This window comes from Dromiciops gliroides, chromosome 3, assembly GCF_019393635.1.
Source record: "Dromiciops gliroides isolate mDroGli1 chromosome 3, mDroGli1.pri, whole genome shotgun sequence".
Lineage (NCBI taxonomy): Eukaryota > Metazoa > Chordata > Mammalia > Microbiotheria > Microbiotheriidae > Dromiciops > Dromiciops gliroides.
Genome location: NC_057863.1, coordinates 550,997,745 through 551,024,585, shown reverse-complemented (window position 1 = coordinate 551,024,585; position 26,841 = coordinate 550,997,745). Strand labels below are relative to the sequence as shown.

Genomic DNA, 26,841 nt, shown 5'->3' with positions numbered 1-26,841 from the left:
GCATGGGGGTGGATTCTCTCGTTTATGAAACAAAACTATAATGTTGATGTTCAGTCATGTCTGACTACTGTAGCTGAGTTGTTTCAGTCATGTCTGACTCTTCATGACACCAATTCATGGTCCCCAGTCTTAGTAAAGACACTAGAGTCATTTGCCATTTCCCTCTCCAGCTCATTTTACAGATGAGGAAACTGAGGCAGGCAGGATTAAGTAACTTGCCCAAGGTCATACAGCTATTAAGTGTCTGAGGCCAGATTTGACCTCAGGAAAATGAGTCTTCTTGACTCTAAGTCTGGCACTCTGTCACCTGAACCACCAAGCTGCCCCACACAGAATTATAAATCTTCTTAAAGAGGTCCCTGATGATTCTTTTTTTTTAGTGAGGCAAGTGGGGTTAAGTGACTTGCCCAGAGTCACACAGCTAGTAAGTGCTAAGTGTCTGAGGCCGGATTTGAACTCAGGTGCTCCTGACTCCAGGGCCGGTGCTCCATCCACTGCGCCATCTAGCTGCGCCTGGTCCCTGCTGATTCTGAGCTTTCTCTGCACATGAAATAGAGTGGAGAAAAAAAACAAAACACCTCCACCCAAACAAACAAACAAACAAACTTTATCTTATACATTCCAGGGAATTACAGTCTTATTAGTACATTGGAGACTCCTTGAGTTGGAAGGGATCTCCAAGGTTATCTGGTCCTGGTCCATATTTCTACAGAAGTTCCCTCTCTACAGCATCACCAAGTGGCCACCTAGGGGGCAGCTAGGTGGTGCAGTGGATAAAGCACCAACCCTGGATTCAGGAGGACCTGAGTTCAAATCCAGCCTCAGACACTTGACGCTTACTAGCTGTGTGATCCTGGACAAGTCACTTAACCCTCATTGCCCTACAAAAACAAAACAAACAAACAAAACAAGCCCCCCCCCCCCCAAGTGGCCACCTAGCCTTGGCTTTCAAACCACCCATGCTCCTGCCATTCCAGTAGGGTAGCAGCAACTTCTTCCACATATTGAAGTAATCAGTGATCTATTTGTCCTAGTTACTGCCTTTGGGGGCACTTGGGGAAAGACTAGATACAAGCCAAGACTCATTAGAATGATGGGGGATATTTTGTGGCACAGATTTTGGGGTTCAGAAAAGGGGAAGTCACTGGGTTGGAATAATCATATACAGCTTCTCAGCTCCATAGCCAAGCCCTTTGTTGGACATCAGCCACCCAGACAAAAGAAGCCCTTTCCAAACATGTATTGTGTGCTTCATGTCTTGTATGGATGATCAAGAAACAAAACATTGGCTTGGGAGTGGGCAGACCTGGAAACCATGTAAAATGAAGGAGTTCGGTGAGATCAGACCTTTTTTCATTAAAGATCAGTCTCTGGGTCTTTCTCATGCTACACTCCAGCAGACACCCCACCATTTTATGTTCTCTTTGTTATCGGCCGGGATATCTCACACTTGTATGAACAAGTATGTAGAATAGGCATTCAAGGTACCCAGAAAATTCCACACACTTGAACTAAATGTTATAGAGAATCCCTTACCTCCAACTGTAACATTGTTCTAAGGTCCTTTCCATTGTTTGTCTGTGGATTCAAATCTTGCCTCAGGTGCTTGCCAGTCATGTGACTTCTGGGCAAATCATGAAACCTCTGTTTGCCTCAGTTTCTTCATCTATAAAAATGGGGATCACAATAACACCTACTTCCCAAGACTTGCTGTGAGGATCCCATGAAGGAATATCTGTAAGATGCTTTACCATTCCCAAAGCATTGTAGAAATGTTGGCAATTATCACTAGTAGTAGTACAAAGTCTATTGAACTGTCATAAGCTCTTTCCACATTTTGTTGACAACTTTGCTGTTCACTGAATTCATCCTCCCTTAGCTTTAAATGACATCTTAAGGCTTTTGTCATTGGGGGCCTGAGGGGATGTCAGAGGAAGAAGGACAGCTTTGGTTCTGTCTCCTGAGGACAGCATTCGGTGTGCCAGAGGGGGCAAAGGTCTGAATGGAGTCAGGGGCTAGGACTGCATTAACTCACACTGGGCAATCGCTGCTCTTGGTTTTCTCATCTATAAAATAAGAAGGTTGGAATCTTTCTCCCAGCTCAGACGTTCAATATAGCTTTACTATTCTGTGGTCTCTGTTTTATAAGGTTGTTTTGCTTATAGCTCCCTCACTGTATAAATTTATGATTCTCATCATAAATATAAAATCATCAGCTTCACTTTTAAAGCCCTTTGTAGCCCAGCTGCTTCCTGCTTTTCCAATCTTCTCACTCCTTCCTCCCTTCCTCGTACCCTACTGACCCAGTGACACTCTTCTTATTGTGCAGTTTCAATGGCTGTCCCTCATGCTGGGAATCACCTCTCTCCTTATCTCTACTGATTAGTTTCCATCAAATCCCAGCTAAAATTTCACCTTCTACAAGAAGCCCTTCCTAGTCTTCCTTCCCTCTGAGGTTATTGCCAATTTATCCTGTATACATCTTGCTTACACCTAGAGGTTTTTTTTTGGGGGGGGGGGAGTTGTTTTGTTTGTTTTGTTGCCTCCCCTATTAGACTGTGACCACCTTGAGGTCAGGGATTGGTCTTTTTTGTGTTTGTTTTGTTTTTGCCTCTCTTCGTATTCCTGGCACTTAGCATAGTGCCTGGCACGGTGCTTGATAAATGCTTGTTGACAGGAGTTATCACCTGAATTAATGTCTGTCAGGTCTGGGTCTTTCATATTTGGAGGGCAAGCTGGTTTTTATGTACTAAGGCCTCTAATCAAGGCAGAAGCCCTTACATAAACAATTCACTTTCAGAATAGAAAAGCTAAACAGAAGCACCATGTCTGAGTTGGCTAATTATCTCTCCTTGCTTAACAAGCATTACTGGGCCTTCTGTGTTATGTCTCTCAACAGTGGTGGAAAATCCCAGCATTAGGAGCGGTGGGGCGGTGGTAGACGCTCATTGCGGCTAGGCCCCCTCGGCTTGCCTGGAATGCTCCCACCTTCTGCCTCAGCCTTCCTCCCTTTCCTTCCCCTCTCTTCTCCTCCCTTCCCAGCTGGCACATTATGCTCTGCCCTCTCCTCACTGGCCAGTGCACAGCTCATTGGGCAGTGAATTAGCACAGAGCAGGGAGGAGGCCTAGGCTAAGGTGACAGCATAGCGCATTATTTCTACCTCCCTCCCCTGATTTCTCTTTGCCAGCCTTTTCACATCTGTTATTTCTTATTCCGTACACAACCCCTCTGTGTGTGAGGCCACGACGAGGCCAGATTCAGTTTGGTGCACTGAAAAGAACCAGCTCCATAGGAACCCATCTGATGTCTGCCTTTGATTCCCAACTCTGAAGCTTATTTGGTGCACGACCTTGGACACGTCCCTTCTCACAAGCTCGATTTCCTCGATAAAACGATGGGCTTACATCCATCCGTCCATCTCTAAAGTTCCTTCTGGCTCTAATATTGTGTTCTAAAATCATAGACGCGTGGGATTTAGAATTGGAAGGGCCCCACATTGTGTAGAAGAGGAAACTGAGGGTTAGTGAAATAAACTGACTTGTGGAAAATCACCTGCCTAATTAAGTAACTGAGTTGAGATTCAAATCCAGAACAGAAACAAGAAGTTGGAAGGGATTACAGAAGCCTGTTAAACTAGCCCACACCTGAATGAGATTACACTCTATAAGTAACCTGACCATTGGGCATCCAGCCTCCATTTAAAGACCTCTAGTGTTAGGTCACCCCTTCCCTTCCACAGCAGCCTTTTCTACTTTGTTGTTGTTGTTGTTGTTTTGCAGGGCAATGGGGGTTAAGTGACTTGCCCAGGGTGACACAGCTAGTAACTGTCAGGTGTCTGAGACCAGATTTGAACTCAGGTACTCTTGAATCCAGGGCCAGTGCTTTATCCACTGCGCTGCCTAGCTGCCCCCAGCCTTTTCTACTTTGGGACAATTTAATAAAAGTTCTGGATTCTAGAGCAACAATGGCTCATCTAGTCCAACCCCTTCATTTTATTTACTTGTTTCTTTGTTTATGCTTTTTATTGACACTGATTTTATTTTATTCTTAATTATTTCTTGATTAACAAATTTCTTTTCTTTCTTTCCCCCCATCTCCCCTTCTTTCCTAACTCCCACCATTGAAAAGGAAAAAGAAAAACCAAACCATTGGTGACATGTGCGTAGTCATGTACACCAAACTTCCACACTGACCACATTTTAAAAATATATACGTTGGGGCAGGTAGGTGTCGAAGTGGATAGAGCACCACCCTGGAGTCAGGAGGACCTGACCTCAGACACTTGACACTTACTAGCTGTGTCACCCTGGGCAAGTCACTTAACCCCAATTGCCTCACCCCACCCCCTATATATATATATATATATATATAAAATATTTAATTCTATGATCTGAATATGTGGTCGAATCCTTTTCCTTCTGTTAGGATTTAGTTTCCTTATCAGTAAAATGAAGGATTTGAATCAGTTGCTTACCAAGATCCCCTTCATTTTTTCCTTTGTATTCCTTGCACCTGGCATGGTGCCTGGGACATAGTAGGTACTTTAAGAAATGTGTCTTGATTGACTCGTAGTTCTAGATTCTGTACAGCACTTGTAAACATTTTGGTTTTAGTGGGGTTTGTTTTCCCTTGTAGTGGCAGTCCTTTCCCCCCTGGTGCCAGGACCCACACCCATCTTCTCAGCCAGGGTTTCCTGTGGCTGGCACTATGGGGCAAATGTCCAAAGCCCTTACTCGGTGACTTTTGGGTCATTCTGTTGGCTTTTTCCCTCTTTCTCAGAAGGCTGAAATCCTGAAAGCAAAGTTCTTTATGAATCCTTGCCCTGGATCTTGAGTCAGAAGACCTAGGTTGGATTCCCAGTTCTGCTCCTTACCATGTGGCCTTTGATCTGAAACTTTATATCTCTGGGATTCAGTGTCCGAGCTAACACACACACACACACACACACACACACACACACACACACACATACACACACGTGAAAAATTACCAGGTTAGACTAGATGGTCTGACTCAGTGCTGTCCAGTTTCAGTTCTTTTGAATTACCATAAGAATCTCTTATCTCCCCAGAGAAGAACTAATTTATCCCTCCCATCCTATTATTCCAGGTCCATGCTAGTTTTAGTTACTAGTTTAGTAAGTGGGAGGAGGAAGGGAACGGGGGAGAGTTGTACAAAATCACTTGAAAGATCTGTTTAATAGACTTGTGCCCAAACACACAGGCACAAGGGAACAAGAGATGGCTAACCAGCCATGATCCTGTAGGTCAGCCTTTCTCCAACTGTGGAGGCCTCATGGAGGCATAAGAGTACAATGGAAGAATGCCAGATTTGCAGTCCATGTGTGGGTTTGTGTACCAGCTCTGCAGCTCATTCTCTACGTGATCTGATCTGGGTCCCTTCATCTTTCTACGATGATTAATTGCAGAAAAGGAGCTGACCTGGCTAAGTAGAGGGAGTTCCTTATATCAGTGAATTCCCAGGTCCATTCTGGGTCTCTATCCCACATGGCCATGAAAAAGTCGTCTCTCAGAACTTAATTTTCTTACTTGTAAAACAGGGGTGATGGTACTACCTCTATTCTCTTCCTTCCAGAATCACTGTGAGGAATAATCTTCATAAACCTTAAAGCTCTACTATATGAACATAAGTTAACATTAGTTCGCAGTATTGGTTCCTTTGTTTTTCTCTGAACCTGTATCATGCCCAGGGTGACCTGGTCAGTATGTCTCAAAGGTTTGGATCCAGGTGGTCCAGACCCAATGTCACTTCTTATTTTGTTTCGTTTTGTTTTTTGGTGAGGCAATTGGGGTTAAGTGACTTGCCCAGGGTCACACAGCTAGTAAGTGTGTAAAGTGTCTGAGGCCAGATTTGAACTCAGGTACTCCTGAATCCAGGGCCAGTGCCCTATCCACTGCGCCACCTAGCTGCCCTCTTGTTGCTTCTTATTTTGATGATGAAGGTAAAGAGTATCATTTTGTTCATCATTGATAAAGCCATTTACATCCTCTACTTTGACTTTTTTTTTTGAGGCAGTCAGAGTTAAGTGACTTGCCCAGGGTCACACAGTTCCTAATTGTCTGAGGCTGAATTCTAACTTAGGTCCTCCTGACTCCAGGACTGGTGCTCCATCCACTGCACCTAGCTGCCCCTTCTGCCTTTACTTCTCAACTCTTTACAATTTGGTTTCTAACTCATCCATTACCCAACTGAAACTCCTCTATCGCAAGTTCCCAGTGACCACATCTGATGGTCTTGGGCCTCCTATTTCCTGATCTCTCTGTTGCACTAATACAATCTTTCCTCCTTCGTACTCCCCCCTGCATTGTCTTTCTGCCCCTACAACATCTGTCCCATCTGATCCCTTCTCTCTGCATATATATATATATATATATATATATATATATATATATATAGTCAAACTCTCATCTACCTCAGAGAGGGGGGAGGAGGGATAATGGAAAACCAGGGGATGTTAAAAAAAATCCAAAACCTTCACAACTTGGCCCCAACCAATCTTTCTAGTCTCCTCATCCCACCCTCATTGGTCTAGCCAAACTGTACTTTTTTCTTTCTTTCTTTCTTTCTTTCTTTCTTTCTTTCTTTCTTTCTTTCTTTCTTTCTTTCTTTCTTTCTTTCTTTCTTTCTTTCTTTCTTTCTTTCTTTCTTTCTTTCTTTCTTTCTTTCTTTCTTTCTTTCTTTCTTTCTTTTTTCGGGGCAATGAGGGTTAAGTGACTCGCCTAGGGTCACACAGCTAGTAAGTGTCAAGTGTCTGAGGCTGCATTTGAACTCGGGTCCTCCTGAATCCAGGGCTGGTGCTCTATCCATTGCGCCACTTAGCTGCCCCAAACTGGACTTTTCTCTGCTCCTCACACAGGAGCATTTCCTGGCTCCATTTCCTATTTCTGTGCCTTTACCTTTGTGTGTTGGAGGTCACCAAAATCTAGAATGTGGTCCTTCCACACCTGTGCTTTTTATAATCCTTTCTTCCTTCTTCACAAAGCCTTCCCGGAGCCTCTCTCCCAAACTGCTGGTTCTTTATATCCCTAAATACCTCGTGCTTATTTTGAATATATTTATTCTGAACCTTCTCTGATTTGTACATATTGTCTCTCCCAATAGATGATAAGCTCCTTGAAAGCAGGAATTATTCTATTTTTGTCTATGTATGTACTAACACCTAGTGCAGGGTCTGGTGCCTAGTAGATGCTTAATAAATACTCATTCAATGGATGGATGGACGGATCCCATTATGGTGTACCCTCACCGTTCCTCACAGAACTTTATTGTAAAAGGCCGTGGTGAGGTGCAGCTAGGTGGTGCAATGACTAAAGCACTGGTCCTGGATTCAAGAAGACCTGAGTTCAAATGTGGCCTCAGACACTTGATACTTATTAGCTGTGTGACCCTGGGCAAGTCACTAACCCTCATTGCCCCCCCCCCCCCCAAATCAAACAATCAATCAATAAAAGGCCATGGTGAACTTCCTTTCTTGTCAATTGGCACCTCAAGTTGTTTCCCCGAACTCTGACCTCAATGAACTGTGTGAACTTTCTCAAGTCACCTCACTTCCCCATTCCTCAGTTTCCTCATTTGTAAAAAGAGAATAACAATCCATTCACTCTCTCCCTCTCAGGGTTGTTATAAGGAAAACATATCCCCAACCTAAATCTGTAGAAACATGACCCTGTATTTTTCAATGAGAAAGAGAGTCAGCAAGCTTTTGGATTCTTACCCGTACCGTGTCGGGTACAGAAAAGCATGGCAGGGAGAGAGGGGAAGAGGTGGTAGAAAGGAGACACAAGAACCTTAGAACCAGAATCAAAACAGCCCTGCTTGGCTTGGCAAAGGCCCAGCAACAGATCTACAATAAGCCATTTATCAGCCCTCCATGTTGGCTCAGGACAGCCTGGGGCTGACCAGCCTTGAGATTATCTATGGCAAACACATTTTTCTCGAGTGCCCAGCTAACAATTGGAAGGTAATTCTTTAAGGAGGGGCGGGGGTGGGGGTGGGTATTTATCCTGCCAACTAGAAGGGGGCATCGGACAAGTGCCTGCCACCCGTGAGGGAGGCCTGCCTCCTTGCCTCACAATGGTTGATGACTGATGATAATAATAATCTTCCACTGAAGTCTTCCTCTAATGCTCCATCATGACATGGATGGGACCCTACCGTCCCAAAATTTATGCTAGTGCAGTGTCAATTGTGGCAGGTCCTGCCAGGCTAGAAAATGATTGAACCTGTTTGTCCATCCCCCAGCCTAGTCAGTTTAGGGAGATTCCTCAGAGAGTTGGTTCTTAGGGGTCTACCATTTGGGGCTACAGAAACTCATGAAAGTGTTTACTGAAATTTGTTGTTGTTGTTTAGTCATTTTCAGTCATATCTGACTTTTTGCGACCCCTTTTGGGGTTTTCTTGGCAAAGATACTGGAGTGATTTGCCATTTCCTTCTCCAGCTCATTTTACAGATGAAGAAACTAAGGCAAACAGGGTGAAGTGACTTCTGAACTGAAACTTGGAGTGATTGAGTGCTAAGGTGGAGAGATCAGGGTACTTACTTTGAGTTCTGCGTTTGCTTCTTAGCAATTGTTTACCTGGGGCCACTTTAACCTCTTTCCTTTCTTCATCTATATGCATTACATGACTCCTTCCAGCTCCATCCACATCCTGTGATGGTCTGACTAGCCTATAATCAGCTACATGTCTAGGAAGGTGGGAATGTGGGACTTGAACACACACACACACACACACACACACACACATATGCACACACATATTTTCTGTCTCACTTTTAGAAGAACCAGGAAAAAACCCTGGCTCTCCAGACTTTCAGGCCTCTATATCTCCTCCCTAGTTTCTTCCTTTTTCCCTTCCTTGTGGTTAAGGCCCTTTTAGTGGTCCTCCCATTTAGCCCTAGCATAGCTAGGTGATTCAGTGGATAGAGACCTGCTCCTGGAGTCAGGAAGACCTGAGTTCAAATCCAGCCTCAGCCATTTATTAGCTGTGTGACCCTGGTCAAGTCACTTAACTCTGTTTGCCTCAGTGTTCTGTAAAACGAGCTGGAGAAGGGCATGGCAAACTACTCCAATATCTTTGCCAGGAAAACCTGCAATGGGTTCATGGAGAGTCGGACACAACTGAAGCAACTGAACAACAAACAACATTTAGCTTGGCCACAGACTCCCTGTGTGACTTTGGGAAATCATTTCACCTTTTCATAACCATGTTTCTTCATCTGTGAAATAGTCATGGGACTCGATCAGAAATCACAAGCCTAAGCTCTCCCGCTTCTGCACTTTGAGACTCTCCTACTCACTGATTCTTGCCCTCCCCTCCTCATTTTCTTTTTCTGCCAAATGAGATAATGAGCATAATTGATTTCTTGGTGTCATCCTGTAGAAAACATTTTATAAATATCAAAGCTCTAGTAAAATATAAGGTATTGGGGCAGCTAGGTGGCGCAGTGGATATAGCACTGACCTCGGACTCAGGAGGACCTGAGTTCAAATCTGACCTCAGACACTTGACACGCACTAGCTGTATGACCCTGGGCAAGTCACTTAACCCCAACTGCCTCACCAAAAAACCAAATAAACAAAATATAAGGTATTGTTCTCATCTGCTTCATCTCATTTGCTTCTTACCCAGGGAAGTCAGCAGAAAATATAGAGAAAAGAGAGACCTTGAGAAGGAAATGCACTTGCTCAAGGTTACACAGCAAGTAAAACAGGATCAGGGCTAGTCTTAGAGATTGTTTGAAGAGTATATAGCATTCCACTTACCTGCTTTTAAAATGCAGAAAACAAAATGCTATTGAAAAAACATCACAAATCATGAAAAAGCAACTTCATTTCTATGGTTTAAAGTGATCAAATCTGTCAGAAGGAACCTTAGTGGTCATGGAGGCCAACCCTTATTAGAGGAGGAATCATATCACAGACTCCCTAACAAATGGTCATCCAGCCTCTTCTTGGAGACTTCCATGATCGAGGCGCTCATTAGCCAGCCATTTAACAGGGAGCAGAAGAAAATTATCATCATTTTTCTAGCACGTTTGCTTTGGTTTTAAACCATTTGGCCCTTGGCGAATGCTTGAGCCAGATGAAATTAAACCAAGGGCTAAATTTGGACAGAGAGGCAATATATGGGGTGGATGGAACCCTGGATCTGGGTCCTCTACTTTTTTTTTTTTTTTTTTTTTTTGGTGAGGCAATTGGGGTTAAGTGACTTGCCCAAGGTCACATAGCCAGTATATGTCAAGTGTGTGAGGCTGGATTTGAACTCAAGTGCTCCTGAATCTAGGGCCAGTGCTTTATCCACTGCGCCACCTAGCTGCCCCCTGGGTCCTCTACTTTTGTTTTTTGGTTTTTGTTTTTTTTTGTAGGCAATGGGGGTTAAGTGACTTGCCTAGGGTCACACAGCTAGTAAATGTCAAGTGTCTGAGGCCGGATTTGAACTCAGGTACTCCTGAATCCAGGGCCGGTGCTTTATCCACTGTGCCACCTAGCTGCCCCTGGGTCCTCTACTTTTGACTGTCATTGTGACCTCGAACAAGCTACTTCCTCTCTAGGTCTCAGTTTCCTTATCTGTAAAATGAAGGAGTTGTTCCTCACTTGGGAGTTTGATGCCTTTGGACCTTTGAGAGCTTTAAATCTATCTAGTATTAAGGTTTCCCATCCTTGGCCTAGTGGTTTCCAAACATAATTTGATGTAGAGGCCAAGAGTATTCTCTGGGATGAAGGAAACCTCAAGTTGTCATTTACCTTCTATTGCTACGTAGCTTTGTGAGCTAGTCACTATCATCAGCAAGTTATTACCTTTCTTTGGGCCTTAGTCTCCTCCTTATAAAACGAGTTTAGACTAGACAGTTTCTAAGGGCCCTCTGAGAGCTTATAGTCAGTCCATCAACAAGCATTTATGAAGCACCCACTATGTTCTGGGAACTATGCTAAGGGCTGCGGATACAGAGAAAAGTAAGAGGCAGTCCTAGACCTCAAGGAGGCCGCAGTCTGAGTCAACCCTATCTTCTTAAACTGTGGGTTACAACCCCATATAGATCACGTAACTGAATGTGGGGGGTCATGAAAAATTTGGCAACAGTAAAAGGTTAAGAAGCTTTGTTATAAACCTATATACCCAAGCTTGTGTAAAAAGGGGTCATGAGTAGAAAAAGTTTAAGAAGCCCTGATATAAACCAGGGGAGTTACTTGCTTAAGGATTCGTTGTTAGTGTTAGAACTGTGTCTGGAGCCCAAGTCTCCTTAATCTGTTAGTCCTTGTCCCCCTTGTAAGTTTAAAAAATGACGTGTGCTGTTTCCTCTCTCTTCTCTCCCCTGACGTGCTCTAGGCATGGAAAAAGCGTTGGTTCATTCTTCGCAGTGGGAGGATGAGTGGGGACCCAGATGTGCTGGAATATTACAAGAATGACCATTCCAAGAAGCCCTTGCGAGTCATCAACCTCAGCTTCTGTGAACAGGTGGATGCAGGCCTGACTTTCAACAAGAAGGAGCTACAAGACAGTTTCGTGTTTGACATCAAGACCAGTGACCGCACCTTCTATCTGGTGGCAGAGACCGAGGAAGACATGAACAAGTGGGTGCACAGCATCTGCCAGATTTGTGGCTTCAACCAGTCAGATGAGAACTCAGGTACTGCAGGAGTGGTTAGCTTTTTAAAACCATTGGGGAGTGGGGAGAAGGATGGGGGAAGAAACTCATGTCTAACAGAAGGGGTCCTGGACAAGTCACTCTTCTACTATGATTCATTTAACTTTAATGCTTGATGGACTATTGCCCAGGTAGATGAGGCAATTGCTTTTTGTAATTGAATAAAAGCATTAGGAGGGTTGTAAGTCACTTATCATCTGTAGGCTCCTTGAAGTTACTTTGGGATAACTCCAATAGCAAATAGGACGATGGGGATGATACGTGCTTTACTTTGTTCTTCTAGGGCTCCATATTTTGAGAGATGATAATGATGATGATAATGGCGGTAATGGTGGTGATGATTTTAAAGGTTATTTCATGAGGCACCATAGCCAAAACATCCATCACCTAGTGAGCAGCCATCTGGGAATAAGTATTGCCACCTTTCAAGAGGCTGATCTTGAGATGACAGTCACACTGTGTATTCACAGTGCGGAGGTCCCACTAGGGTCTGCCTCTTCTGGCATAACCTTCAGTAACCCAGGGTAAACTCCATGCCATAATGACCCAACAGAGGTTTGATTGGATGATAATTTTGTAGGAAAAAATTTTTTTTGTAGAGAAATAATAGTAATAACAACCATAATACTAGTGAGTCACATTTCCTCTCACTAGTTCCATAAATTGGGGAGGGCTTAGATTCTTTTTTTTTTTTTTTTAATGGTGAGGAGGGAGGAGACTAGGCCTTCTTATCTCTGTAACTCAGGCTGAAAGGCGCTGGCACTACTCATGGGCCAAGCCCAATACTGATGGGTATAGAAGCTTTAATCTGTTCCATTTTTCCATCTTGGATCAGTTTATCCCCTCCATAGGGGATAGGTGTCTGTCCGCTCCTGGGGGTTCATCTTATTTGTTCTGGACCTAGTGCTATCTGCTTTAGCCCTACCTTAGCTCAGAACTCCCAAGCACAGGCAATCCACCATGCTCAACCTCTTCTGGTCCTGGGGTTTATAGTTGGGAGCCATCAGGGCTGGTAGAGACGGAGTCTGGCTGGCTCCCAAGCCTCTTTACTTTGCTATAAAATGGCTTCAACTGACTCTTTCTCATCTTCAGTCACCTTCTCTGAATTTTCAGTTTGGGGCTATTTGTGACTTTAGCTGTAGGATATTTTTGTTTGTTTGTTTTGTGAGGCAATTGGGGTTAAGTGACTTGCCCAGGGTCACACAGCTAGTAAGTGTTAAGTGTCTGAGGCCAGATTTGAACTCAGGTCCTCCTGACTCCAGGGCCTGTGCTCTATCCACTGCGCCACCTAGCTGCCCCCCAGCTATAGGATTTTAATGAGTGGTAGTATTTGTTGACTTGTGGGGGGAAACATATTCAATAATGTGAGTCTGATCGTCTCTGCCTTCCATTCCCCAAAACAAAAAAAAAAACAAAAAATAAGAATAAAAACCCAACAACAAGTAGCTAACTAAACAAAAGTTGGTGTGTGTTTTTTTCAGCTGAGTCTGGGATAATTTAGATCTAGATTCGTCTGGAATATTGGGATATTGACTTAATGACTCCTGGGAGGTTTTGTTCCAGCCCAAGGAACCTATAATTTCTATGCTTCTTGGGAGAAACTTATTGCCACCTGGCCTGTTTCCTGATCATTTGCTGAGTATATTATAGTGGCTGCTCATTCAGTGGGTGAGTTAGTCTAAACACTGGTCACTGAGGCCCCTTCCAGCTCTTAAATCCCATGATTCATGGGGAGGGGATGGACGTGCTGCGGAATGGGGGGTGGGAGGCACGAAATTGGCTCTAAAGTGAATTTCTTTTTTTTTTTTTTGAATCATATTTTTGTATAGACTCCATTTATTGAATTGGAGAGTAATTCTCACAAAGGAAAATGTTTGCCTTGAGATATAATAAAAACCTGTGCTTATTGCTTTTTACTTTGAGGCTTTCTATTTGGATGGTTCTGTGATTGCACTGATATGACCACTCTCTCCCATACTATAGACGGCAGTCCATCTTCACTTTCTTGGGCCATGTGACTGCTTTCCATGTAAAACGTCCATGGCAGGGGTCACTTGGCCTCTCCTAGGTCTCTGGAGCACCAGGCTGTCCATCCACCTGCTATGCCTGGTTCTTACTCCATGACATCCCTTATTCGAGTCCAGTCCAATACACCTTGAGCATGGTACAGACTTGTTTTCCTTCCCATTAGACTGTGAGTGCCTTGACACCTGAGACTGGCTTTTACCTTTCAAAATATGATGTAGTGAAGGGAGCCCTGGCCTTGGAGCCAAAAGACTTTCCATTGAGTCTAGGCTCTGACATTTCCCAGGTATGTGACTGTGGATGGGTCTACCTGTCTGGGCTTCAGTGGCCTCCTCTATAAAATAAATGTAATTATACTCATATTACTTATCTCACAGAGTTGTTTTACCCTTCTTCTTCTTCTTTTGGTGGGGCAATGAGGGTTAAGTGACTTGCCCAGGGTCACACAGCTAGTAAGTGCCAAGTGTCTGAGGTCGGATTTGAACTCAGGTCCTCCTGAATCCAGGGCCGGTGCTCTATCTACTGCACCACCTAGCTGCCTGTTACAGAGTTGTTGTTTTTTGTTTTGTTTTGTTTTGTTTTTGCAGGGCAATGAGGGTTAAGTGACTTGCCCAAGGTCACACAGCTAGTTAGTTAAGTGTCAAGTGTCTGAGTCTGGATTTGAACTCAGGTGCTCCTGAATCCAGGGCCGGTGCTTTATCCACTGTGCCACCTAGCTGCCCCCCAGAGTTGTTTTAAATCAAGTCCTTTGTAAACCTTAAAGGAAATACAAGCCAAGTGATCTGGGTATGAGTCCTGACGCCAGTACAAGTTACAGGTACCTGTTAAGACTCAGTTTCCCTGCCTGCAAAATGGGGATACCAGTGTTACTAACCTCACTGGGCCATGGTATAGAAAAAACTTGATTAAATGTAGATGAGTATCATCATGCCTATTTGAAGGGCAAAAGTGATGGGGTTCTAGAAGACAATAAAAGGGTCTCAGTGTAGTTAGAGGGTATGTGTCCTGGGAGGGCTAGCCTGCCCTACACTAGGTAGTGTAATAGATAGACTTGTTCAAATCTTGCCTCTATCATATGACCCAGGGAATGTCACTTGACTGATCTTGGCCTCAGTTTCTTCACCAATAAAGTGGGGATCATAAATAAAGCAGTTGTGAGAATCAAACTAAATATACAAAGTGCTTTGCAAACATTAAAATATTCTATAAATGACGTTAATCATGATGATGTCTTCCCTAATAATAGTAACAATAATAACACCAGCAATAATAATAATGGCCAACACTAACATAACACATTAGGGTTTGCAAAGTACTTTACAGATTTTATCTCAACCATCCAGAGAGGTAGGGGCTATTACTAAACCTAGTTTACAAATTAGGAAATAGAGGCAGCTTTGTCCAGGGGCCTGAGGCTTCCTGACTCCAAGTCCAGCACTCTATATATTAGGCCACCTAAATGCTAAAGTGTTGGCCACCCAGAGGGGCATTTTGGGGGCCTAGTCCCCTGAAGCAGTTAAATGGCAAAAAACCTTAATGAAGATAGGTCAGAAAAAAAAAATGACAAATCACTTTCCTGTGTGAGCCTTTGTCCTTGCTCAGACAGACTGACTGACTGGGTGTTACCTGCTCCTCTGAAGTGACTTAGACCTTTTCTCTCAAGGTAAACATTACTTTAGTCTGTTCCTTTCCAGGGGATTATCTCAGGAGATAATCTTTCAAGGTTTGTTTATTTAACTGTCTTGTTAGAGCTATTAATAACTACTAATAGGGATCATTTAGCATCTTTTGTGAGAACTTTGCAGTGAGAATAGTATTATCTTTCATCTGGTGAGGGCCTATTCTTGGGGTGTGTTTAAAAAAAAAATCATGTTTCTAACATATGTATTCCTTCCCTTAGTAAGCTTTTGAAAAACAGGGTGTACCTGAGGGATAGCTCAGTGGCTCAATCCTGAGGAATGGGGGCTCTGACGTCAGGGGACCTGGGCTCAAATTCTACCTCTGACATTAGCTTGTTGACCTTGGGTAAGTCTCTTGAAGCCTCAATTTCCCCATCTGGAAAAAAAACGAACAAAAGGTGGAGGAAGGGGGATAATAACACCTGTAGTATCTCCTTCACAGGGTTGCCATGAAGCTCAAATGAGATGATATACAGAAATTGCTTGTCAAGTTCCATATAAATACCAGTTATTAAGAGGATCATGGGGGCAGCTAGGTGGCGTAGTGGATAAAGCACCGGCCCTGGATTCAGGAGGACCTGAGTTCAAATCTGGCCTCAGACACTTAACACTTATTAGCTGTGTGACCCTGGGAAAGTCACTTAACCCCAATTGCCTCACCAAAAAAAAAAAAAAAGAGAGGATCATGGGTTGAAAGCAAACTCCCCTAACCTACCATCTCCAGCCAGCCCCAGACCATGCATTGTATCCCATCCAGCTACTCAGCAGGAAACTTCAGCCTAACTGGGCATCTTGCCATCTGCCCTGCACACCTCTCTCTCACCCATCCCTATTGTCCCTGTAGGTATAGGACCTGTGATTTCACTGGTAGAGGGAACTTCTGATAAGGAAACCCTTATCTCTTAGAGAGTCACCTGGAGCACTGAGAAGTTAATGGATTTACCCAAGGTCACACAGAAAGTATTAAGTCAAAGGTAAGACTTGAACCCAGGTCTTTCTGACTCAAAGGCCTGCTATGCTGGCTCTGAAAAAACAACCATTGCTTTAATGCTGTCATTGCTAGTGGAAAGGGTGAGAATTGATTGCCCTTTGGTTCTACTTCAGCCCCCTTTTGACCACACAGACCAAAACTCCCTTAGAATCTGCATTATAATGCAAGCTTCTTGAGAGCAAAGATTCATGGGACAGTGATTTTCCAGTTAAAAGTGGCATAGGAGCAGCTAGGTGGTGCAGGAGAGCATGGACCCTGGAGTCTGGAGGAACTGAGTTCAAATCCAAACTGAGATACTTCTCTCCCTTCTCATCCCCTGCCCCCCTCCAGGTCCTCCTCCCTTTTAGCCTTCAGCACATGGGAGAATTGATGTAACAACAAACCTATACCAGGGATGCTTCCCAGGAGACAGCAAAAAAGTGATGCCCTCCAAGAGCTGAAAGGATTTACCTAGCTGTGTGATTCTGGCCAAGTCATTTAAACCTGATCAGCTCCATAAAAAAATTATAAATAAACAGATGAATGAATGAATGAACGAACAAAGAAATAAAAGTGCCGCAGTGCTTTCTGATGTCTTTTCAGTAAGGTTTTAGTGTCAGGGGGACACCCTGACTCCTAAAATACATCTCTGGGTGGCCAGTCAATCCTCTATCTCATTTTTTTTTGTTTGCGCTAGGTACTACACTAAACAAGAAACAGAGTAAGTACTTAATAAATACTTAAGGGAAGAAATACTTATGGAATACTTATATGGCACAATGAACTGGACTTGGAAGATCTGAGTTCAGATCCTGCCTCAGACACTTACTAGCTATATGGCAAGGCACTTAGCTCCACTGCGATTCCATTTCTTCATCTATAAAATGGGTATAATGTTAGCATCTGTCTTCCAGGGATGTTGAAAGGATTGAATTATACAATTTCTAAAAGCCAACTTGAATTAACGAGACCCCTTCATACTGTAGCTTGTTAGATTCTCTGGGCTCAGTAGTATATATATACTATAGCAATAATAACATAGAGACCTGCTGATGTATGAAATTCAAGAAGAGAAACCAAGGGTTTCTCCCTTCTCTCCCCTCCTCTGAACTTCCAGACACCGCTTTTTCTTTGTCTTCAGTGAGATGCCCTTTCTCTTGCCAAAGTCAACCTTCCTCCCTACTTTGATCCCATCCATCCCCTTCAGTGTCTCCTGGGAGCTTTCCTTCCCTCCCTTCCTCTCTCTCTCCCTTCCTATGGGCTCCTTTCCTGCCTTCTGCAGAACTTCTTCACCCTTTAAAAAACAACAAAATTTAAATAAATCCTCCTCTCTCCCTGCTATCTTCCTCTGTCCCTCCTCACTTTCTTTGCTCAGCTTCTAGAAAGAGTCATCCATTCTGGCTCCCTACCTTATTCCCCCTTCACTTCCCTGCTCCTCAGGATTCAGGCCAGTACTTCACTGACACTGCCCTTTTCGAGGCTTCCAGAGCTTTCCTGCTGGCTAGGTCCAGTGGCCTCGTTCTTAGAATCTCTGTCTGGCTGCAGCTCTTACTGAGATCTCACGCTCCTGATGTTCTTCTTATGCATGCTTTTTTCTCCTCCTTCAGTCACTAGCCCTTGCTCTCCTTTTCCATGTATGTCTTTTAAAACCCTAAATGGGTCTATGAGTTCCCTGTGCATCCACATTCATCTGTTTGATTATTTGTTCTTCTTCCCCATTCCACCCCCACTTTGGAATATTCACTTAAAGTCCCTGGGCCTCTGTTTCCTTTCTGTTCTTGTCTTTGGCATTTTATTATTTTTTAGAACTTCTCACCTCTCTTGGGCTGCCTATCCCGAGTAGCAGTCTTGGCACAGTCATTCTCCCAGATAATCAAATTTGGCATCTCATACAAACCCCTGTATTCCAGCTCCTCCACCACTCAGCTTCACTCAGAATAGTCCTATGGACAAGTATCAGGAACTGACAATTCCAGACCAATCTGTTCTCTTGGAGACATATCTTCCAGTCAGGAATAGAAAAACAGCTACATTTGTGAGCACGGTTGACCCAGGGCCAAAGGTGGGAAGATGGAATGGGATTCCCTGAAGATAAACAGATGTTGCCCAACCTTTTTTGATTTGCTTCTCCATAGAGAAGCAAACCCATGGCAGGGGTGCTGAAATATATCATGGTATGATGCCACAGGAATAGCATGCCAGACTTGGAGTCGAGAGGACCTGGGTTCAGCTCCTACTCCTGTATGACCTTGGTCAAGTCACAACTTCCCTGGGCCTCAGTTTTCCCCTCTGTAAAACAAAGGGGTTAGACTAGTTCATGGCTTCTGAAAGCCCTCTTCCCAACCCTATGATCCTGTGGTTGAATTAAAAATAATAATAATTTGCATTACAATTGTATTCTGATTTACAAAACACTTTCCTCTTCACCACTTTCTGAGAGGATTATCCTCATTTTACAGAAGAGAAAACTAAGGCTCTGAGAAGCTGTCCAAGGTCACACAGCTAGTACATCCTAGTGCTGGAATAGGAGTTTGAGTGAGCTAATGTGGCTGGACAGACCACCTCTCTAGGGTGAGTCTCAATTTCCTTTGTATAATAATAATTATTATTGGAGTACCAGGCCTGGAGTCAGGAAGACCTGAGTTCATATCTAGCCTCAGATACTTACTAACTATGTGACCCTGGGCAAGTCATTTAACCCTGTTTGCCTCAGTTTCTTCATCTGTAAAATGAGCTAGAGGAGAAGATGGCAAACCACTCCAGTGTATTTTCTAAGAAAACTTCAAAGTTAGATGCGCCTGAGCAAGAATGATAATAGCAAGCCATGGTAAAGCACTGTAAGGTTTGCAAAGCCCTTTAACATTGTATTCTTACAACAGCCCTGGTAGGTAAGGAAGCTGGGGCTGAGACAGGTGAAACAATTTGCCTTGATTTTTAAGTGTCTGAGGCTTAAGTGTCGGGTCTTCCTGACTCCTAGTCCAGCACTCTTCCCACTGGGCAACCTAGCTGTCTTCTATCTATAGGTGAAACAGGGAGATGAAACTTAATAATCTCTAAAGTTCCAGCTATTTTTGATGCGCTGTGGTGCTCCATGGCCAGTAGAGATTTCTAACTCCAGATGGGACAACAAACTTCCCTACATCAGGATGTAGCTGAAGAAATTTTTAGCATCTTGTTATTTAAGAACTGCAAAGAAAGCTGCTTCTGGTTGTTTAATATTCAGCTGGAAAAGGTTTCATGGCTGATGGATTTTTTATTATTTTTTCCTTGCTCACTGCAATCCCCAATCTCCTGGCTCATGGAGCCACTGTTTTTCCAGCCAAAGAAGTCTTTAAGAAGAAGCCAACAGGGGGCAGCTAAGTGGCGCAGTGGATAAAGCACCGGCCCTGGATTCAGGAGTTACTGAGTTCAAATCCGGCCTCAGACACTTACTAGCTGTGTGACCCTGGGCAAGTCACTTAACCCCCATTGCCCTGCTAAAAGAAAAAAGAAAAAAAAAGAAGAAGCCAACAGGATCAATACTAGTTGAAGAGGAAAATTTAAGCCTGTGTGTCATCAGTGGTGCAGGGGGAAAAATAAGCTCTTTCCAATGAGGAAACCACCAGAAGTCTCTGAATGTCAGCAATGGAAGGATCCTTGGAAAACTGATGTTAGCGCCACAAGAGACCTTAAAAATGAGAATGCTAGGGGGCAGCTAGGTGGTGCAGTGGATAGAGCACTGGCCCTGGATTCAGGAATACCTGAGTTCAGATATGGCCTGAGACATTTGACACTTCCTAGCTGTGTGACCCTGGGCAAGTCACTTAACCCCAATTGCCTCACTAAAAAAAAAAAAAATGAGAATGCTAAACCACCCAAATTCAGAAGCAACCCACTGAAAGAACTGGCACAGGTGTTCATGCGTGATACTTGAAAGGCTGTGGAGAATAGGACAGATGCCCCAGAACTGTTGAAGAGTAAATATTGTCTCAAATTTTAAGAAAAGGATGAAAATAGAATGTGTAGACTACAGGCCAGTGAACTTGACTACAATTTCTGGCACAATTCTAGAAGGTGTCCTCATATTAAAGAAATGGCTAATGAACATCTGTGGGAAAGCTAGGTGATGCAGTGGATAGAGTTCAGGGGCTGGAGTCAGGAAGACTCCTCTTCCTGAGTTCAAATCCTGCCTCAGACACTTACTAGTTGTGTTACTCTGGGCAAGTCACTTAACCCTATTTGCCTTAGTTCTTCATCTGTCAAATGAGCTGGAGAAGGAAATGGCAAAGTACTCCAGTATCTGTGCCAAGAAAACCCCAAATGGTGTCATGAAGTGTCAGACATGACTGAAAAACACAAATGAACATCTAGAAAAGTTAAGTTTTGATCACAGTGACCTAGCATGGCTTTATCAAGTACAATTCCTGGGATAAGACGAATTCAGAGAAAGGTGGGAAGATTTGTATGAACTAATACAGAGTGAAATAAGCAAAAACAAGAGAGCAATATTCTCAATGACTACAACAATATAGATGAAAATGTCACTAAAAGGGAGTTGAAATCTGAATAAAGGAAAAACCAATGGAATTTCTAAAGAAGAGATCATGAATGAAACTCTCCAGAAATTCACCATTCTGAAAATGAAATCAACTCTGAAACTCACACCTCCTCAGCACCTCAAGTACTGGGGGGCTCCTCCTTTCCTTTGATTGGAGAACATAATTGGGGACATCTCTCAGACCCTCTGTTTGAGGAGGAAAACCAGGGAATTCACTTCACTTCCCACCCTGCTGACCTCCTGGATTTTGTGATATCCAGAAACTGATTCTGCAAGATGAAATCAACTCTGATCATTTCTCACACTGGCTACAGGATGTCATCACGTCCCATGTAACCCTTCCTTGGCCCCTTTCCCTTCAACTTCTTTTTATGTGCTGATGTCCCTCATTAAATCATGAGCTCCTTGAGGCCAGAGACCATTTATGCTTTTTTTTTTTTTTTTGTATCCTCAGCACTTAGCACTGTTGGTGACACATAGTGAGTGCTTAATAAATGTTTATTGACTATTGACTTTTCTCTTTTCTTTTTCTTTTTTTTTCTTTTTATGGGGCAATGAGGGTTAAGCGACTTGCCCAGGATCACACAGCTAGTAAGTGTCAAGTGTCTGAGACCAGATTTGAACTCAGGTCCTCCTGAATCCAGGACTGGTGCTTTATCCACTGTGCCACCTAGCTGCCCCCAACTATTGACTTTTGAGAGAGGGGCGAGGAACAAGGAAGACAATCTGGTATATGTATTGTCCAGCATATTCTCTGACTCAGACATTGTTGTTTAAATGGATTTCTTAGTCACAAGGGACCATTCAGTTTGGAGGGGGTGTTTGAAATGACTGTGATTTAAAGACAGAATATTCAAAATAGATATTCAAATAGATATTTGGTTTGTTTTTTTTTTTTGATTCAGGGGTTTCTGTCAGTGAACCAGATCACAGGCCATCTATTGCTAGCCCATCCTGTATACCTCTTTCTTCCCAAAAGTCTAACATGGTATCTACTCAACTGGTTGAGTCCTCATATTAAAAAAAACAAAAGACACATACACACAAGTCATGCGAAGTTAATTTTATTCCCTCTTTTGACTGAGTTATTAAATTGATATACCAAGGAGAACACAGTGGGCATAGTTTACTAGGACGTGCAATGAATATCCTTGGGGAAGTGCACCCTACAACTTATCACCTCTTGTTTGCCTGAGCTTTTGTTTCTTTGCGGGGCGATAAGGGTTAAGTGACTTGCCCAAGGTCACACAGCTAGCAAGTGTCTGAGGCCGGATTTGAACTCAGGTACTCCTGAATCCAGGACCGGTGCTTTACCACTGCGCCATCTAGCTGCCCCCCAAACCATACTTCTAAAAACAAGTTCAATCCATATTTCTGAAGCATTCCTGAGAAAGGTTCATCTAAGTTTTCTAGTGATGGGGAACTCACTACCTCATGAGTCTGTCTGGCTGTTCCTTGAGAAGTCAAAATAGCCTATACAAAAAGGCACTGGTACCTCCCCATCCAGCTCACAATGACTACTCATTAGCCTTACCATTTCTATCTTTCTGTATTGCTCATGCTTTCTCTCTCTCTCTCTCTCTCTCTCTCTCTCTCTCTCTCTCTCTCTCTCTCTCTTTCCCCCCCTCCCCCGCCTTTTCCTCTTTCCTCTCCATCCCTTTCTTTCACTCACTCCCTAGACAGCTGTTCCTGGTGAGTTGCACTAGAGACTGAATGGAAATAGCCCCAAGCAGAAAATGTTGAGGAATTATTCATGATAGTAGCATTCTCAGGTGAAAGAGCTCTGGATTTGGGAGTCAGAGAAAACTTCACTCCCTTCTGTAACCTTGGGGAAAATAGGTAAACTCTTTGGACCTCAATTTCATCATCTGAAAAATGAAGGGCTTGGCCCATCACGGGTATCAAACTCAGGCTTTTCCGGCCATGGAAAACTCAGGAGTCTCAGCTGAGCCAGATTAAAATGTAATCGGGAAGTGTTTCACAAAATAAAAAAAATACAACATAAATAGTGTTCATTTGTTGTTTTCTATTTGAGTTTGACACCCCTGGTCTAGAGAATCTCTAAGGCTCCTTCCGTAATCCAAGGAACTTTGGCCTGATCCCTATCCCAAGTCATGATACAAGCAAGATACAACAAGCCAGCTTGCTATTGTCATTATAGTTTCCCTGTAGGTTGCCCCAGTGCCCATTATCCAGCAGCTTGATAATGAGACCTCCTAACTACTTGTTTCTCAGAGCCAAACCATGGACAGCAGCTGGCCAGTCAGCACAAGGACTTTGTACAGAGTCTCTGTATAAAGTCCCAGAGTGAGGACCCTGTCACTGGAGTTAGAGTTGGGCCTTGCTCTCAGGGAGTTACTAGTCTTGCAGGGGCTGATCAGCAAGTGAGGAGAGGGAGAGAGCAGGGCCTAGCTGCACAGAGAAGCCCATAAGAGCTCTTAGGAAAGGAAGAAGCCTACCAAGGTAGGTCATCAGGACTGCTGCTCTGGACAGCAAAGGAGGAGAGTCAGAAGGTGAAACTTTGATCCTGTTTTGTGGCCCAAGTGATTTTTCTAAAAGGGCTGGTCTGACCACATCAGCTTCTTCTTATTCATTAAACTCCAGTGAAACCTTGTTACCTCCAGGATCAGATAAATAGTCCTCTGTTTGGCACTTAAGGGACTTAATAACCCACTCCCCTCTCACACTCCCCATAGTCTATGATCCAGATACCCTGGTCTTCTCACTCTTCCTCCCACACAACACTCCATCCCCATCCTTGTACCTTTGCCCCAGCTTTTCCCCATTCTGAGAATGTCTTCATCTCTATCTCCATATCTTAGATTCTTGTTCTTCAAGTTTCATCTGAAATTTCATCTTCCTAGTACTCTGAGTTCTACTGCCTTCCCTACTCAGACTACGTCCCATTGACTGTATTTTCTTCTATGTATCTAGTTGGAGATAGCTAGATAATGCAGTGCATAAGAGCACTGGACCTGAAGTTAGGAACACCTGAGTTCAAATCTGGCCTCAGACCCTTACTATAACTCTATCATTTTAGGAAAATCATTTATCCTTTGTCTGCCTCAGTTTCCCCAGCCATAAAGTGAGGATCCTGATAACACTTCCCAGAAATGTTGTGAGGATCAAATGAGATAATATTTGCAAAGCACCTAGCAAACCTTAAAGTGTTTTTGTGAAGGTGAGCTATTATAAGTTATTTTCATGTTGTCTCCCCTATTAGAGAGGAGGTATGCTGATTACACATTTAGAATTGTTCAATATACAAATTGGTTTTGTTAATTTTTTATTTTCTATCCTCTTTTTTTTCTTTCAAAAAAATGTTCTTCTCCATGGGTAGAAAAAGGGCCAAAGAGGGGCAGCTAGGTGGTACAGTGGATAAAGCACCAGCCCTGGATTCAGGAGGACCTGAGTTCAAATCCGGTCTCAGACACTTGACACTTACTAGTTGTGTGTGTGACCCTGGGCAAGTCACTTAACCCTAATTGCCTCACACCCTCCCCCCCCCCCAAAAAAGGCTAAAGAGATGGAAAGAATTGGGCACTCAAAAATGTTTTTTAAATAAATGTTAAAAATTAATTTTAAAAATCATGTCATATGATATGAGGAAAGCAGAGGGGAGGGTTACTAGGAGAAATCCTGTTGATGTTAAAAAAAAGATATAAAATAAAATTTATTTTAAAAAATGAATATTACAAAATTACAAAGAACATGCCTGGCCCCAAAGAAGAGGGCATGATAAAACACTGCTTCCCTTTACCCCCAACCCCCATGACTCTGCAGAGGTAGGAAGTCCACGGGTTTGGAATATTGCATATAATGTCAGATTTTTTGGATATATTTATAGGTTTTGCTGAACTTTTTCTTTCTTCTTCCTCTTTTTTAAAAAAATCTTTGTTTTAAGGAATAGCTCTCTGGGAGGAAGTTGGGAGGGTCGGGGGATGAAATGTATCTTTTAACAAAAGATGTCAAGAGAAATTAATTTTTTAAAAGTTTTAAAAATCATCACCTAAAGGACAACCTGCTGATGATGAGACTGCAAATAATTTGGAATTAGCCAAGAAACTCGTCCATTCCTCTGAACCCTTCATACCGTGCCTAAGCCTGTCCCGCTTAGAGTTTCTAACAGACCAAGTTGTCAATTTAGAAGTGGTTATTTCTGAAAATAAACAATAAAAATAAAGTAAATTATAGTTGAATAAATATCTCTTGAGAGGAAATGTGATGTAGTAAGGACAACCCTGGGCTTGGCGTCATGATGCATAGTCTCATTAACGGCTTCATTTTACAGAGGAGGAAACTGAGGCCCACAGAGGGTCACCCAGGAAATAACGGATCCTGGGTTCAAACCTACATCTACTCCAAATGTGGTACCCCTGCCACTAAAGAAGTAATCCCTGCATTTCTACTAACTTTAGTGAGCTTACACAAGTCATTGAACCTTTCTGGAGACCTCAACGCCCTCCTCTGCTAAATTTGTTAGATGATCTCTAGAGTGCTTTGCAAACATTGTCTCATTAGGTACTTAAAACAAACCCTGTGAGGTAAGTGCTATTATTATTATTCCCATTTTAAAGGCGAGAAAATTGAGGCAGAGATTGCTCTTGTTCAGTCCTTTCAGTCGTGTCTGTCTGTCTGTGACTCCATTTGTGGTTTTCTTGGCAAAAATGCTGGAGTGGCTTGCTATACCCATCTCCAATTCATTTGAGAGATGAGGAAACCGAGGCAAACAGGGTCAGGTGACTTGCCCACAGTCACACAGCTACTAAGTGTCTGAGGCCTGATTTGAATCAGGTCTCCCTGACTCTAAGCCTGGTGCTTTATCCACTGCACCACCTTAGTTGCCCCAGTATATGGAGATGTGTCTACTGAGCCATCTAGCAATAGAGATATAGCTCTGGCTTCACTTAATTTTCCTCTACAACATCCCTCAAAGGTAGCCTGCTAAGCTTCTGTTGAAAGCCTCCAGGGATGGAGGATCCAATACCTGCTGAAACAGATAGTTCCATCTGGGCAGCGGTCATTGTGAGATTCTTAGTTCCATTACTCCTTAATCTTCTCTTCTGCAGTGTCTGCTCACGGCTCCTAGCTGGCCCTTGGGACCAAAGAGAGCAAGTCTGGTTTGTCTTTGACATGATCTCCTTCTCCATTCCAAACTTGGCACCCTTTTAGCTCCAGTCACCCATGATATGGCCTGATCTCAGTTCCCCTCACCATCTTGGTCATTCTCCCCTGGACATGCTCTGACTTTTTTTTTTTTTTAAGTCTTTCCCAAAATGTAGCTTCCAGCCTGGAACCCAATAGTAGAGATATGGTTTGACCAGGAGAGAGGAGGAGGATAAGTATCTCTGACATCTGCTAGGTCTGTCCTTGGCCAGCAGATACTCAATCCCACCCTCAAGCCTTTCTAGCTTGGTAGGGCCTACCAAAACTTGAGCTTTGCTGGTATGGCCCAAGGTTCCCTCCAGCCTGCAATGAGGCACCAAAGCAAGACTTGGTGCAAGCCTTTGAAATATATTCTGAAAATGTTTTGCTAGGAATCAAAGTCAGCCTTGCTGTCGAATAGTTTGAAGATCTTCAATCTTCTTATATTATCTGTGATTTTTTGCAGTACTTACAGTTCTTTCTGTGCCCTAGAATGTAGTTTATCAGGGCTTCGTAACTCATTGAGAACAACTAAGGGCAGCTAAGTGGTCCAAAAGATAGAGCCCTGGGCCTGGAGTTAGAAAGAACTGAGTTCAAATTCAGCCTCAGATGCCTACTAGCTGCATGACCCTGGGCAAGTCACTTAACCTTGTTTGCCTCAATGTCTCATCTGTAAAATGAGCTGGAGAAGGAAATAGCAAACCACTCCAGTATCTAAATGGGGACACAAAGAGTCCGGGACAACTAAAGAACAACAAGGGCTCTCTGATTATCACTTGTCTCGAAGCTCAGCTCTCTGTTAATCTTCCAAATCTGG

General features: G+C 43.3%; 1 protein-coding gene across 2 annotated transcripts in view; it reads left to right on the top strand.

The window, feature by feature from the left end:
* Nucleotides 1-26,841, top strand: part of GAB2 (GRB2 associated binding protein 2) — a 251,707-nt gene that overhangs the window by 137,868 nt on the left and 86,998 nt on the right. For both annotated transcript variants that reach the window (XM_043993203.1, XM_043993204.1), the window contains exon 2: nucleotides 11,350-11,650. In XM_043993203.1, the coding sequence (XP_043849138.1) occupies nucleotides 11,350-11,650 (301 nt within the window). The remainder of the gene's footprint in view (nucleotides 1-11,349; nucleotides 11,651-26,841) is intronic.